Source organism: Gymnodraco acuticeps, unplaced genomic scaffold, assembly GCF_902827175.1.
Source record: "Gymnodraco acuticeps unplaced genomic scaffold, fGymAcu1.1, whole genome shotgun sequence".
NCBI classification, from domain to species: domain Eukaryota; kingdom Metazoa; phylum Chordata; class Actinopteri; order Perciformes; family Bathydraconidae; genus Gymnodraco; species Gymnodraco acuticeps.
Window position 1 is genome coordinate 1,484,969 of NW_022992001.1, and position 16,486 is coordinate 1,501,454.

Below are 16,486 nucleotides of genomic sequence, written 5' to 3' on the forward strand. Positions count from 1 at the left end.
TTGTACTATGTTCCTGCTTCCTGGGATATAAACCCAACAGAAGAAGTTTGAACTTCTAGTCTGTCGTGACTTTCCTAACGATGCTTGGTATGTTGTCAAAGGGAGTTTCTTGTTTCATATCTCGTACCACACCTTAGAGTCCGCTTTTCTTCAATGCTAACCTATGAATGCTTTCAGTTTGGCATACATTATACTCACTTTAAGATACATACTGTCCTTTGTATTTCAAGTCCTGCCGTATCATGTGTTGTCAGCAGTTATTGTCTTTGTTGCCAGCATTTAATATAATATAATGTATTTGTGATTGTTCAATCACTCTTGGCAATAATAAATAAGGTAACACTAAACACAGTTTTAAATCGAGCATTAGATCTATCTTTCTGTTTACAGGGAAACCGCCAACATCCCCCTCATTGCTCTAGGTCTGAAGGAGACGAAAGACATCGACTTCTCCACTTTCTTCAAGGTACAGAATAAGCACCCTTTTATTACAGTACATGTATATACATAGTTAACATGTATACTTGTGTCTAATGCAGGCATTTCATGATCATTTCAATGACTTTTGGAGAAAAGAGACATAATAATGCTGCTAAACTGTGTTATCATCTTTTAAGGGTATCTAACATAACAAACTAACTTGTCAATAAAACCAATATATGCAGATAAGATAATGCAAACTGCTCATTTGCATGCAACATGTTGTTAGACAGTGTTTTCAATAAGGATTTAGATAGTGTAAATTGAAGTATTTGGGTCACACTGTCTGCGCCCTGTACTTATGCTTTGAATATATTCAATTTAATTATCTGACTAAAAAGATCTGTCTTGTTTACCTTGGTGAGTCAGCGGTTATTAAGACTAGAAGAGTTCTCATAAAGGTATGTCCCATGGCGGGGAAGCACTCTCATAAATGTCTTGATTGTAAATGTGCATCCTGTTCTGGTTTATGGGCAGGCTTTGTGACTTTCTGAGCATGTTAATGCTGCTCGACGTATTGACTATAATCACGCAACAGTCTGACCTCTGCTCTCACCATGTTACAGAGTGTCCAACTATTGAGCTCAAGAGCACTTCCCCCAAAACTGGCCATAACAAGTTGAATGGAGATGTTAAGCTTGTTTGTGTTCTGACAGGACTTCATCTTGGAGCACTACAGTGAAGATGGGAAATGTTTTGAAGATGCGATTGCTGAACTGATGGACCTGCGACAGGTAGCACCCCCATACCGTCTGATCTGATGTTATGTGTTTATCATTTCTCTATTATTCTATAACCATACGTTAGCTTTTAACTCCTGCTGGATGCTTGAACGCTTCAGCTATGAATAAGCAGTTGTTAATATGTGGAGATTATCCTGCTGAACAAAATGTGTAAATGAACATGTTTGCCACAGAACTTGTTTTCTGCAATATTCCAAAACCCAATGGAAAAATCCCATTAGCTTTTTGTTGGCTTTGCCTCAGAAGATCCAGCAAACAAATGTGAGGTGGACATCTAGTTTTTTACGATATTGATTTCTGAGAAAGACTTTCTAACATTTAGATTAAAGATGAAGACGCCTCTTAGCTAGCTTATTTGTTAACGTACCATGTCCATGTTAAATCATCACGTTTTAAGAAAACCATCAGTGGATAAGAGCAAAGCTATCATTGCTAGATAACACGTGATCAAATAAGTGATCATTACTGATCTTAAATAAGTTCCCCTCCAACAACAGCTCTGTGAAGAAGTGTGTCATTGTTACAGACTGTATAAGAGATCTTTCTCTGTCCTAGGCTTGCAGAACGCCAAGTCGAGACGAGGCCGGGGTGGAACTGATGGCAAAATACTCGAGTCACCTGCCTCTGATGGAGAGCCGCTTCTTCTCCCCAAGCCGCCAGACTGGCATCTTCTTTACCTGGTACGAAGATAAAAGATGAAGGCAGCCGTCCTGCTCTTTAACCTACTGTAGCAGCTCTGAGCCCCTACACCAGGGTTTCCTAGAGCCTTTGAGCTTAAACAGCAAAGACTAAGTCATGTTACTTCCGTAAATCCACGGATCAACTAGTAGATCTCTGCCAAGAGACACCACACTGTGCGGTGACCCATAGGAGAGATAAACACTAAGGCTCATCCCATCTTTCTGATTTGATGATGTCTTCTCACTGAATGTGTTGCAAGCAGAAGGGAAACGCTGTTAAAGAGAGGAATTTGCAATTGGCAAATAATAACAAAACCCTCACCTTTGTTTTCTTATGTTTTAAATCTTTATACTGAACAGAAGAATTTAAATAATGCTTTTAAGGTTATCAGATTAGTAACAAATCTTATCAAGCCGTTTTCATTATCCTCATTTGGAGGATATTTGATGACGTCCGTCGTCCAGCGCTGTCTGAAGAGCATCTGACCCCCCTACTGACTTCAGGCTCTTCATTCATGCAGCAGAGATAAAGAAGAGGGGAAGATTAGCTTAAAGGCTTAACCTCTCAGAGCCTTTAGATGATTTTACAAGACATTGTGGCCAACAGGACTTTATTCCCGCTATATAAACCTGTTTCGTTCCTCCAGAGAGTTCCCAATATCTTAGTTGGTATTTTTAAGGAGCCGTTTCTTTTTTTATACATTTGTCTTCAATTTAACATCAATTTCATTCTCTTGATTCCTGCTTTACAAAATTTAAATATATGCCTTTTTCCTTCAGGTACGACTCCTTCACAGGAGTGCCGGTGTGCCAGCAGAACCTGTCCCTGGAGAAGGCCAGTATCCTCTTCAACATGGCCGCCCTCTACTCTCAGATCGGTACCCGCAGCGACCGACAGACGATAGTAGGCCTGGAGGAGGCCATCTCTTCCTTTCAGAAAGCCGCAGGTAGGAAGAGGTCGGAGTCATTACAACGGGCCCTATTGTGCTTTTTGGGTTTTCCTATTCCTGTAATGTGTTTATATACGGTTTTGTACATGTTAATGGATGCAAAGGTTCAAATCTCAAAGTTCCCTCCAGAGGTAGTTTCCTCCCACACTGCCCCCCTGACTGAAACGCCTCCACTCCTTTGTTTACTTCTGACTTCACTATGCAACACTGTAAACATGTGAACAGTAAAGGCACACAATACAAACATTAACCTTAACCTTAGCATAATAGGGCACCATTAACTGAACCTGTTAACAGAGAGCACCTATTCTACATCATTGGGAAAGAAAGACAGGAAAATGGATAATAAACCGTTACATGCACACTTTCTTTCACTAGCCTTTAACATTTTACATGCAAATCACCCCATCACTACAGCCCACAAATAACCAGTTTTATGGTTTACATAAAATGAGACGTTGATATCCCGTTGCAGAGATTTCCCTAAGGACCTTAACATGAAATGCACGCACTGTTCAACATAAAATAGATTCAGTGGTTCAAAACAAAGCCCCATTTTCAGAGTACGTGCCAGCCTCCACCCTTTGACTCGCGCTCCGTGACGGGGAGTGAATGCTCTCGATGTTTCTCTGGCTTCCTGTCATGTGGCTGAGCTCCAGAGAAGCACCCAGGGCATGAACTGGTTCATAGCATGAACGAGTCTTGATAGAATTATGACTTGGCAGTTTGAGGAGTATAATTACAGCTCTGAACGGGCCATGGCTACGCTGCTTTGATAGGCTATAATTTAGGCTTGTACGAAGTCAAAACTATTTTGTTGTTATGAGGAACATTGTCACCCAAATGGAGGTGATACTGTAGGCAGGATCGCTGTCTGTAGAAAGGCTGCTGCAGTGCCCTTTAGCCAGGGAACAAAGACGTTTATAAAGGCACCCTACAATGGCTGAAGACTAGCGAGGCAGTGCTCTGTTATTAAGTTGTCTCCATCTCTCCTCTGCTAGCTTATTAATCTGTAAAATAAGAGGGAGGCGCTCTCAGTTGGAATGCACAGTCTTATTGCTTCCATCGAGCATGAAAAGCTCATTTAAGAAGGTTTGTGTCTTGGCTCAGCTTTAAAGAAGCACAAGGACATTGATCTGACTGCTGCAGCAACAGGCCCGGGGAAAGGAAGAAGTACATGACAAAATGAATCACCCTTATTCTCTATGTGGAACCTTTTTAAAACATCTGTGTAAGAGTGAGGGTTATTGGAGGGTAAAGCATATTGAAGTCATTCTGGGGACTAGCAAACGATATGCCTCTCGCAAATGGACTATTTGGGTTTTGCCAATGGATGTTCGCTGTTACCAAACCAATAACTATATTACCAGACTACTGGCATCAGAATCAGTCAGTCAAGGTCAGAATTGTTATCCTGGGGGAATTGGGTTTCTCTATTTGAAATGAAGTCAATTGAAATAGTAGAACTAACTATGACTATCATAGAAACTGTTGAATGCTGTGGGGCTACTTGTCATATTTCCGAGCGAGACACTTAAAAGCTGTTGTTTATTAAATGTCCCTGGTTTCACCATTAAGAGAAAAATGTTATCTGCAGGGTCTTTTAACCTCAAACAAATCACAAAAAAGAAAGAAATCCTTACTCTGTAGTGTCCAATTCATTACAGGCATAAAAAGGATTTAGGTTACATGCTTTCTTAAACATGGCATCCTTTAGCCCCCCTCCTCCCTTTTTTTATCTGTTTATAATCCCATTAAAAATGTTGCTCTGATGTCCTTAGAGTTCAGAACATTTCTTACTTTGGTCATGATCATTCACACCCTTTCAGAGCTCTTTACATGTGTGTTTACGTTCTGAAAGCATTCTTAGGTGAAACACTGAAAAGGCAATGGATACAACATGTGATTAATTTGGTTTCAATGAGGGGACATTCTTATCATCAAGGGTGTGTATTGTGGCTACACACTTCAAATGAGTTGGTTTGCAGCTGGGCTAACCTTTCGTCCCCCCCCCAGGCATCCTGAACCACCTGAAGGAGACGTTCACTCACACCCCCAGCTACGACATGAGCCCAGCTATGCTCAGTATGCTGATCCGGATGATGCTAGCTCAGGCTCAGGAGTGCCTGTTTGAGAAGACTGCACTGCCTGGGATCAGAAACCATTTCAATTCCCTGATGAAAATGGCCCAGGAGGCTGCGAAGGTAAATAGCACACATCATTTAGAACACAGTGTTCTTTCTTTAGCTGTAGGTAATGTCAATGTAAGGTAATAATGTCACCACAGTCTGATTCCTCACTTCTATCAGAGATGGTATCCAGATAAGTGTATTTGAAAGTCTTCTCTCTGTAACTCTAATCCTTATTTCCTGCCAGGTCTCAGAAATCTACGATCAAGTCCATCAGTCCATGATCCAGACGCCAATCAAAGACAATGTCCCGTTCTTCTGGTCCACCATGTCGCAAGTCAAAACCAACCACTACCGCTCCATGGCACACTACTTTGTAGCCTCAGCACTACTGGACCACCAGTGTAAGACAAACTGAATTGAACACAGATCTGATGTGTAAAATAATGTGAAAATCAGGGAAATGTAAAGGAAACTTTATTTAGCATTATTTGCTTCTTCTTGATTCACGCAACATGCTGCAAGCTGTCTTTCAGTTTATAAGAAGCACTACTGTTAAAGCAGCATTGTCTTTCTGCAATGTGTAGTTATTTGCATATAGTGTGCACTGCACCAGGTACACAAATGCTCTCTACAGACACACAGGAATACAACATAGTAGTTACTACTAACTGTCCTAAGCGGTTGACCAATCACAACAGAGCTACATGTAGTCAGCTAACCAATCAGAGTCTCAGACAGAGGTTGACAGTAGAGCACAACATACAATTCTGAAACCTGAAAATGAGCATACTAGTTCCCCTTTACGAAATATGTGACGTTTATAAAAAGCCAAAATAAGAACAGCTAAAAATTACAATAACAACATTTGAAGCGCAGTGTAAGATATTAATTGTTATTTGATTTAATAAAAGGCATCGGCTCTAGTCATAAAAAGAACTCCCCCTCCATCTGCCTATTCACCGTACACGTTTAAACCTCCTTTATAATAGTGTCCTGGGCGTTTGCTGGTAAAGTTGAAGCGTGTGATGCATTGGTGTTATGAGACCCCTTGGCCGGCCCTACACCGTCCTAAAGTGTAGGGCCGGTCACCCGGTTGCTGGACTGAACCGCAGCCAGCCACAATGCTATTACATAACAGCTATTTACGTACGCACAGAGCCAATGGTACAGAAAGGCTACGTTTCCAGGAACTCAGTGAAGGATGGGCAGCGATTGAGAGTGAAGGATGTTGAAGGGGATGACATTGAGTAAGTGCACTGTAAAGTAGGATTAGAGTGTGTAGCCTCTTAAAGCACACTGAGTGAGTGAGAGAGGAAGAGAAGGATGTTCTGAGTAAATAAGAAAACCCTCCAGTAGTGCAGTTGATGGTCATTTTTGCCGCCTTGTTTTGATCCTTTTTTCTTCCTACTAAACTTCAATAACTGCAATTTAGAGGGATTTAAGTGACAACCAAAACAGCAGATGATATTGAGTTAACAGTGGATGGACAGGGCTATGAATGGGACAGGACTGAATAGAGGAACAGTGGAGCAAAGCAGCCTTGAGTGAGGCTGCTCATTAACAGATTCCTGTGTGACTGAGGAGAAAAGAGCAATCAACCGGAACGGACTGTACAGAGAGGATTCAGCTCAGGACAGCACAGACTGAAGATAGCTGCAGTTACCAGATGTACTGCATAGCTAAATAAACTCTACATGGGAAATATATATGTACCTTTTAATCTGGTGAAACAAGTGATGGAGGAGAGGAGATGATAGTTTACAAGAGTTCATCAAAGTAGAAATGTGCAACAATGTATATATGCACCGACTTATCTGTAAAGTGTCCCCTCTGTCTTTAATGCAATCGTAGCATCAGGGCATTCAAGTGTCGGCCCTTTGTTACAGCATTGAATGTGATCTTGCTGGTCGTCGGTTTTCTATACATATTTGTTTGCAGGACAGATGCAAGTCATGCATTGTTGAATGAAGGCAATCTTTTATATAATTTGTTCAGAGATGTTGAAAACAAACATTACGTAAATTAAAGGTTAAATACACATTATACTACATCATTCAAATAGTATATGTTATATAACGAAATGCCATATAATCATTATCACAATTAGCCATCCATTTATCAAAGAGTCACATTTTGAGTGATGTCTCTGTTAGCAAACCGTAAGCCCCTTTTTGGCTCGAGGTCTATCCGCTGACCTCCACAGCTTTAGGATAAAGACTTTGAACCCCAGTGTGCAGAGGGGAGTCAGGGACTCAGCTTATTGATTTTGAACATTGATTCTTGTTGCTCTCTGTGTGTTCAGTGGGCCTCAGTGACGATGAAGACCAGCAGGAGAAGACCTTGTCACAGGTCTACGATCGCCTTCCTGAGGGACACTCTCCTCTTGACATCCTGAAGAAGAAAGATGAACGTGAACGCGTTGGTAAGAGGATAATAGAGAACGGTAGAGAGCAAATACATCGGTGCTGGTTCACGGTTTTTGTTCTACAGCATCAAATATGTCAGTAAATACCCAACTTGTGAATGCCTAAAGTGTGTCTTAAAAACAGCGGTTTCTAACAAGGTGCTAAATTAGACTTCTAAACGTCCTCAGATCCAACATTAGTGGTGAATACGTTACGTCATACAATTGTGACAATTTGTTTATTGTCTGTGTGAGCTTTTTTTCTTCTGGTGATTACATTTACGCTTTGAAAATGTTAAAGCTAAATTGTGTTAATATGTAAAGATTATCCTGCCGAACAGAAGGTGTTTCAGCAATATTACTTAACACCAATATTTCATTACTCTCCCCCTCCATAACGTCAGAGCTATCTTCCTGGTTAACTGTGTCCCTTTACTTTCCTTATTATCTTATTCAATACAACTTATGCTCATCATTGCTTTGGCAAATTGCCCCCTCCCCCCAGGTAAAGCACACATTCGCCGGGCCATCCTGGGTCACGAGGAGGCTCTGAGGGTCTACAGTTTGTGCCACCACCTGAACAAGCTGCAGGTCCTGCAAGACATCCTGAGAGCCAGCCTGCAGCGCTCCCTCAACAAGAGCGGTGAAAATGAAGACGACGAAGATTTCAGTGACTACACGGAGGCCCCAGACATCATTTGTGAGTCTTAAATCTTTTCAAAAGACGAATCGGAACACTTGTTTATTTTTTGTTTCTGAGGTGACAGTTATTCCCCCTGTGGTCGACATAGAAACTTTCCTTAGTGTCACCACAACAAATGACAAAGAATGCCAGTGTGTTGATTTGTCTCTCAGGGAACGCTCTCTTAAAAGAAAAAAGGCTACAAGGTTGTGTACCACACCTGCTGCTATCACATGTGATAAGTGACGTTTATTTGCACGTATAGGTGATGTAATGTTTGCACCGCCTCGCCTCTCCACAGGGCCGCAGTTGAAAGGAGGTTGTGACAGTAAACATTGCAGAATAAAACCTTTGTTTTTCCCTCCCTTCTTTTCCATAGCTAAAACAGAGCACCGAGCAGAGATGGAGTTTCCTGCTACCACAAAGGTGAAAGTCACAGACTTCTTCCAGAGGCTGGTATGTGGGTTACTAATATTTTCCACTCACAAAACTGTTTTTCGTTGTGTACATGAGGGTTGGGTTATTCATCAAATATGACATGAAATAGCTCTGGATTTGTGTTTTTTTTTAACACCCAGTTTCTGTTTCTTGCTATTTCTGAATAAACCAACCCAGAATGAGTCTCCTGGAAGCTTTGACACATTTCAGTATTAGCCAATCCAAAGTCATATTGTGTGTTCAAAGCTTGCTGGACTTTCATCCATAGCAACAAACTAACTCTAACAGTGGACAAAGGTGCTCTGGCCCTAGCTTGACTCTTCATGGTGCTGGTGGAGAGGGGGGGTGGGGCATAGGTCTGTTACTCAAGTTTCTCTTCATGTTCTCTAAGGGGCGTTCGATATGCAAGTCACTTCTTTCATTTAGCACAGTTTACAATTACTAGGGTTACACGATTTAGAAAACATAACTATTTGAGATCATTTCTGACTGATATTTGGATTACAAAAAAGAAGGCTTGAATATTTTTTGCAGATTATCCTCTATAAACCTTCAAATGATATTGAAATCATCATGGTGTCCTTTTTTATAGTAAGGAACTGTATCTGGCAAATATTTGGCCAATTTAGTTTTATTGCTCCATCCTATCTACAACAAAAATGTCAAGACTAACAACCTTGGGAGCAAACTGTTAAAAAGGTCAAGGGTCATAGATTCCCAGACAGCAGGTGTGAGGAGCCTCTGTGAATAGGTAACCCTTCGGTGCCTGTTGTAAACTCCAACCTCGCTCTTCATTAGCCATCTCAGACTCAAACCTGGGGCTGTGACAAATATTTGTGTTGTTAACTATCAGAGCTTCTATTGAGGTTACACTGTTGTTCTTTATGACATCACGCTAAAAAAATAACTAAATAACAAAATCCTCAATTTGAATAAAGTGATTTATGAAATTAAATGACTTTGGATTTGGATTCAAAGTCATTTAATTTGGATTCTTCCAAAGAGACAGAGACATACATTTGCTTTGGTGATAATCAAAGCAGCGAGGCTGAGAGGCTTCATCTGCTGTGACACAGGCCTTTTGTGCAGGAGAGATGTTCCCATCAGATAACAAGAGTATCAATGGAGGATAGCATTTGGCTTCAGCAGTCTAAAAAGTAGGACCTGTTTCTGATCAATTAAGGGAAATGGTCCATGTGATGATGTCCCTTTTTAATGTATTACTCATCAAAGACATTTTCCCAATTACAAATGTAAGATTACAGCTTCTTAATTATGATTGCTTTAAAAGCTTGGTCTCTTATCTGTGTCTGCTTGACAGGCAACATGAGCACTTTGTGCTTTAGTGATTCAGGATCATTTAACAAAGCGTTACATTTTGATATACAAACATTCATGTGTAATTACACATAATCAATATTTACAGCCAGGTACCGCATATCTGCTGCATTCAAATACAGAATCTAAATATTGATTGATTGGAAATTGGGTTTCTAAACAGTCCATTTTTAGATGGAGATAAGAGAATACATTTAAATGATATATTTGTATATAAACATGAGAAGATAAAGTAAGAATGTGCACATTGTAGTAATATGTTAAATATAATGCAAAATGTTTTCATATGAATCCCTTGGTTTAAAAAGCACACTGGTAAGAGTGCTGGTGTTAGAGATCATTTAAATGGGACTTTCCTGTCCCCCTGAGTGTAAGCAGTATATGTTCTGATGTTATAACAGGTCACAGATGTAGACTTTAATTATGTCTAACCAGCCTGTAAAGACACAAAAAGGATTATTATGTTATTATCAGTTTCCCTCAGGCTGTCACCAACATCTTTGAACTTTAGGAGCGGATATTATCCACTTGAGTCAGGAGAATCTGGAGCCATATTAACCCCAACCTCCCCACACTGTCTCCTCTCAGGGCCCTCTGTCAGTGTTCTCCGCTAAGCAGCGGTGGACGGCCCCGCGCACAATACAGCTCCACCCTGAAGACAGGGACCTGGGCTTCACCCTGAAAGGAGAATCACCCGTCCACGTGGTATCGTTGGATCCCCTCTGCCCAGCCGCTGTGAGTCAACCACTATTACTTACTTTCGCCTGAATGTGAGAAAATGGACTCTGTCCGTTTAGCCATTGTACGGAGCTCCTAACACACGTTGTCTGCAAGGCTATCTATATAAGGAGGAAGGTGAAAGTGTATTGAAAGTAAATTGCAGCGTTTCCATCCAAAAGACATCACAGCTGGACCACTACCGACTTGATGATTCGAAAGAAGGCTTTATTCTAAAATACTGCATTTAATCATTAAATGACACGACTACACGCTAGGACGGCCAAAAACGTGTTTCTCTCCAAGCTGGCAGACTTTCAGCATCTTACCTACATGAAGTAGAAGAAACATAACCTTAGCATAGTCCAATAATATCAATATATACTAAACTAAACAAAACAAAAGTGGTAGTATTATTCAAGTGATATCTACCAGGCTAACATACATATCCTTTCTCAAATATAAGCATGTGCTTAAGTGGCTCTAACACCTGGATCCTTCTTTTTAATATATGTTCACAGTATCATTTTTGTCATTTGGATTGTCTATGTTTTTTATCCTTGCAGAGGGGACCCTTCTCAGTTGATTTCCACCACGTTTATTCCATGTTTCCCTATATTTTGGGTGGGAGTTTTTCCTTGTGTGCAGCAAGGGTCGAACAACAGTGTTTGCTGTACAGTTGATCAATCCCAGCAAAAATCATCCTCAGATTTGTTTCTATGAAACGTATGTTACGGGTTGTGTTGATCTGGGAGTAGTTCAGGTGTTTTGAAATGGGATTGCATAAATGACAGTCGGAAAGAACAGATGGGAGTACTGCCATGGGAGCAAAGCAATGTGCTGTTAGACTTTAATGCCAGATGCATAGGTGGCTCAATATGAACTCCCTGCAACACGATTCACTAGCAGGGAGTGACTTGGTCTACAACTAACAGCTTAAAGTGTAGGCATGCCCACCCCTTGAATATCAAATGAGTTCTAATGTATTATTTTCACAGAGAACCTTTGATTCATTGAAGTCCTTCTCAGAAACCGAAACAGGATTCAGCCTCAAAGAATGTAGGAGGTGCCCCCTCCCCTCCCCTCCCCCCCACCTCCTCTCTGGCTTCTCATTTAATTAAGAATCCGTATTTATTCTCTGCAATCCCTTTCCAGTCTGACAGATCATTAAGCGGCGCTGACAAAGAGCAGACTTCTATTAATCCAGGCAGAGAAACAGATTAGCTGTATTACACAAGTGTAACTAGGTCACCCTCCTTTATAACTTTGAATACTGCATTTCTTTTTGGAACTGATCAAGTTATCAGACAGAAATAGCTAATGTTGTGTAGATTATGCTGGTTTCCCACATACTCTCTAGCAGGTGCTTGTTTCAAATGGCTTTGTTTGGGTGTGACCCGCTGTTCTCTCTGCTGAGCCTGGCTGGCAGTTGGAAGGAAAGAAGGGGAACCTGACTTGTCTCCATTCATACAGGCCAGGGGCTGTAAATGTTTACTGCTGCTGCAGCACCACTTTACTGACTCCTGCTCTCCCTCCTGTCTCCTCTAGGCCGAAGGTCTCAAGGAGGGCGACTACATTGTTGCTGTGGGCGACACAGATTCTAAATGGATGGCCGTGAGCGATGTGATGCGACTCCTAAAGGATGTGAACGAGGAAGGGGTCGCCATCCAGGTGGTCAGCGTTATGGACAGCAACCCCCAGATGGTAAGATGCCCTCTTTTCTTCCTATTTGCAGAAGAAAAGAAAGAAATAAAGAGGTAGTTTGCCAAGTCAAATAGTTTATAGTTCGAGAGAAAATCAAACAGGTTTCCGCTTCATGCGTTTAAAATAAGCTGGCAAATACAGTTTCTTTATATCTGGACTGTGAAGGGAAATGGTTTATAAGCCAAAAGCCTTATTATCAGGATAAAGAGCTGAAATGATTTAGTTTGAGACGTATTCTCACTCGGACAGGCACAGGGTTGACAGAATAGGCTGAACATGCACTATTAAATCGGCCACTAGCAACACAAGGTTTGCCAGTCGAATTATAACACATTAGCACACAAAGCTCGCAATTTGTAAAACCTGCACATTCAAAACAAAACCAACCTTAAGATGTACTTGAACCTTCTTCTGGGTAAGTGTTCTATTATATGAAATATGATATTATTGCAATTTCTGGTTAAATTAATTTGAGAGAAGGTCCTGTAACTTATTGTCAGTTTTGGAGAAATTATTAAATAGTCATTGTTTCCTTATGAAAACACAATTAAAATTCGATTTTCCCAAAAAGCTGTTATTAGAAGAATTCTAGGTAAGAATTCTAATGCTAAAAAGGGAAATCTGAACTCGCAAATATCTGATTCCGCGGTTCAGAAGACAAATTGATATCAGAAATGTAAAATCTGACTGGAAATTGAAATTGAATGCGATCGGTGTTTTACAGAAACCCATGTCTAGCAACAATCCAATTGTTTGTGTGATTATTTTGACCTCTTGTGAATATGAGAAAACGACTAACTAGAAACGTCTAACTTATTGACCCCATACATGATTGATAACTTCCAGAGCCACTATTAGATTGAACCAACGATGACTTTCTCTTTCCACTAAATGACCCCCTCAATTTCTCTCTCCAGCCTACCAAGAGTGCCACCTTCTGCGGAAACCTGCCCAAGACCTACTCCATGATCTGCCTGGCGTATGACGACGACGACAAGAACCCCAAGTCCCGCAAAGTGACCAAGAAGTCGTCCTTCCTCAACTTCGGCCTGAAGAACAGGCTGAAGAGCGCCAGCACCCTCAGCCTTCCCACAGCGGACCACTCCGGGGCCCTTCCCTGGAACAAACCCTGCCCCACGTTCCCCAGCTCCAGCTCCTACAACCACAACGACAGTGCCCTCTACTGAGCTAGACATCGTACTGCCTAGCATGCTAGCCTGTGTACAGTACTGAGTTGTACCCATACTGGACCTGCTGTGGTACCATTGCCCTTAGGTGTTTCCACTGGAATATAGCTTGGTGTAATCATGACATTTCCACAAGCTACCATGGAAAGTAGCTGTGCCAAACACTGTATATAGGTGCCTTTTGTTAGCGCCTGAAGTGTCCACACCAAAACATAATCTTTCTGTACCATGCCAGTATGCGTACAGCACAGTACAACTGCACTGTGGGAAAAAGAAACCCACCGGTTATCATTCCAGTCTATAAATAAACACACAGCACTGAGACAGGCCTCTTATTCAAACTGTCATCTCAGTATGTTTTCTCGAAGACCAATTGGAGGAGCAATAACAAAGTTGTACAAACACACCCAGCGGACACTCGACTGCAAAGAGGTGTAATTTGATTGTGACTTCAGCAGTTCCTTACGTAGTTCCATTGTGTACTGATGTAGCTGTGCTCTTTTATGTTCTCATGTCATGTTTCATACTGTTTATATGAAGGATTAGGTCATTGCAACAAATAGCATGGCAATCAGTTTTGGGGGTTTGAAATGCATACATTTTCTGAATAGATATGTAGATGTTATGAACCTTGTTGCAGTATGTTAAACAGTGATTGAGGGAAACAAATAATTGTGCTAAGAAGAGTTGAATGCAATGTTTAATAAGCTGCTAAAATATCATATATATTCCTTGGTTATATATTATTGTCACTTTTGTATTTGTGAGACAGCCTTTGAGGATAATATGTTCTGCTAAGTGCCATGGGACACCGTGTAAAAAGAAATATTGGTATTTGTATGTACCAGTTAGCCACAAGACCAAAATGCCTCCATGTGTCTAAATGTCAGAATGTACCGCTTACAATCCTGGTCCGTCTTACCCACCCTTTTTATCAGTTAGTAAGAAGAGCACGAGCTGTGTGTTCTCTATGTTAATGTGAATCTTGATGTAGTTAAAAGGTTGTTTTGTCTCCACAAGGGAAGAATGTCTGTAGGTGGACATTCCTGCGTCGCACCTGGACTGCCGCCGGTCACCCAACAGTGACTTCGATCAAAGCCCACAGTCAAGTTGTCTCTATCTGTCTTAACCCAAGTCACATCCCACATTTTTACTGACACTTTGCCGTGTTGGACTATCTCTTTATCTACAAAGTAGATTATTATTCACATTTGATAATCAAATTATTTATATAATGAAAAAAATACACACAAAAATATATATATATATATACTTGTAATATGTTGGTTTCTGAACTAGTTTGTGAACGGTCAAGTTATGAATTTTTGCACGTTGGATTTCTCGGTTGGTTTCTTGGAAGAATGTATTTTACTTGCTTAATCCTTTTGGTGAACTTATATACTGGTACATTTTTTCTATGTAAAGATTTTTTTAAATGTAAAACGGTTACACTGATAAAGTCAGATAGATCAGTTACACTGATAAAGATGAACGCTCTTTATGTCTCTGTTTACCTAAAGTGGTGTCTGAAGTGCCATTTTTGCTTAATGGTGTATGTGCAGTAATTGATATCAATAACAGAGAGGATGTGTAAGACTTCACAGATCTATCCATGCATGTTACTGTGCACAGTGATCCTAAATGCCTATGTCTATAGTACCTGCAACTGTGGTGTGAATGCTTTTGTATACAATCTCAATAAAAGATGGGGACAAAACTAATTTCATAAATGTTTTTTTAAAATATATATATATATATATATATATATATATATATTGTGTTCTATGCATATGTCAGTAATTTGCGACTACCAGACAGGTTGGGAATGAGAGGAATGAAGTTTGACAGCCCTCAGTGAGCACGCACACACACACACACACGCATGCAAAGTCAACACTCATGCGTTTGTAACCGTTGGAGTCTAGCTTGGGATCACATGACATTCTAATCATGAAAACAGGAAAGAAACGCAATGGGATTGAGTTTTACCCATCAAGCCTTTCTTCACGCATACTGTACCTTTCATGTTCTTTGTGCCATGTCTGTCTGTGTGTGTTCTGTGTGTGGTAGGTAGGGAACTTTACCATAAATAAAGAGATGATTGTTTATTCCCATAGCTTAGAACTTTGAAAATGAAATCCCCCTAGATCAAATTCTCTTCAGGGTTTATTTGAACAGAAAACGTTGATGTTGCAGAAACCAAATCTGTTGACTTTCTCGTTATAGGATTCACACTTTTACCAATCCTAAGGGCAAAGAGCAGGCCTTGATAATAACACATTTTCAGCTGATTTATTTCCAAAGGACTGAACATTCATGGGAAGCACACAAACATCTTTATTTGAGGTATGTGAAGTGTTGCAGTATATAGACCCATTTATGCTCAAAGGGAAATTGTGAAGGGTTTGCTAGAATTGTCAATGCACACATCTGAAAGAAAAGACTAAATATTCTTTGAAAATATAACTTTTGCAGAAACTACAAATAGCAGTCTAGTCTAGCTGACTTATTAGGCCTATCTATGAACTTGTCACAAGATGATTATATAAATTATGCACACATAATGTAGTGTAAAAAAACTGATGTCAGGTTCGAGTTTTTGTCCACTATTGATAAAAGCTAGATTTTTCATGTACTCTAAAAATGTCAAAGGTTAGTTGGTTAGGCTACTTGCCGAAAACAAATCTGTCAGTTTCCTTTAATCATGTTCCTTTTGTGCACAAATTGTTGAAGAAATTGTATTGGATTGAAGACACATTTGAATGGTCTGTCATGTAAGATATGCATCTAGGTCAAACTAATATATTATTTGATTGTACACATTACATGCTATATATTTTGATATGCATACATTTGATTTATCGACACAAAAAGGATGAACGTCTTTGTTCGTCTCAGCAGCTCTGTGCTGGTGGACTGGTGTGACAGTTGATAAGCACATGGAACGACGTCGCCCCCTATTGGCTTGACAACGGTCGGTAAGGACCTCGTTGCTATGTGAAACATACCAGTCACTGATTGGCTTCTCTTT

At 40.5% G+C, this 16,486-nt stretch overlaps 1 protein-coding gene across 2 annotated transcripts in view; it reads left to right on the forward strand.

Annotated features, from left to right (window-relative positions):
• Positions 1-15,176, forward strand: part of rhpn2 (rhophilin, Rho GTPase binding protein 2) — a 41,831-nt gene extending 26,655 nt beyond the window's left edge. The window contains exons 4-15 of one of the 2 annotated variants that reach the window (XM_034201275.1): positions 391-466; positions 1,137-1,214; positions 1,779-1,903; positions 2,684-2,850; positions 4,870-5,057; positions 5,230-5,386; positions 7,288-7,407; positions 7,895-8,089; positions 8,451-8,527; positions 10,436-10,582; positions 12,113-12,268; positions 13,186-15,176. In XM_034201275.1, the coding sequence (XP_034057166.1) occupies positions 391-466; positions 1,137-1,214; positions 1,779-1,903; positions 2,684-2,850; positions 4,870-5,057; positions 5,230-5,386; positions 7,288-7,407; positions 7,895-8,089; positions 8,451-8,527; positions 10,436-10,582; positions 12,113-12,268; positions 13,186-13,455 (1,756 nt within the window). In that variant the 3' untranslated portion in view covers positions 13,456-15,176. The remainder of the gene's footprint in view (positions 1-390; positions 467-1,136; positions 1,215-1,778; positions 1,904-2,683; positions 2,851-4,869; positions 5,058-5,229; positions 5,387-7,287; positions 7,408-7,894; positions 8,090-8,450; positions 8,528-10,435; positions 10,583-12,112; positions 12,269-13,185) is intronic. The other variant, XM_034201277.1, reaches the window with a different exon arrangement.
• The last annotated feature ends 1,310 nt before the right edge of the window (positions 15,177-16,486 follow it).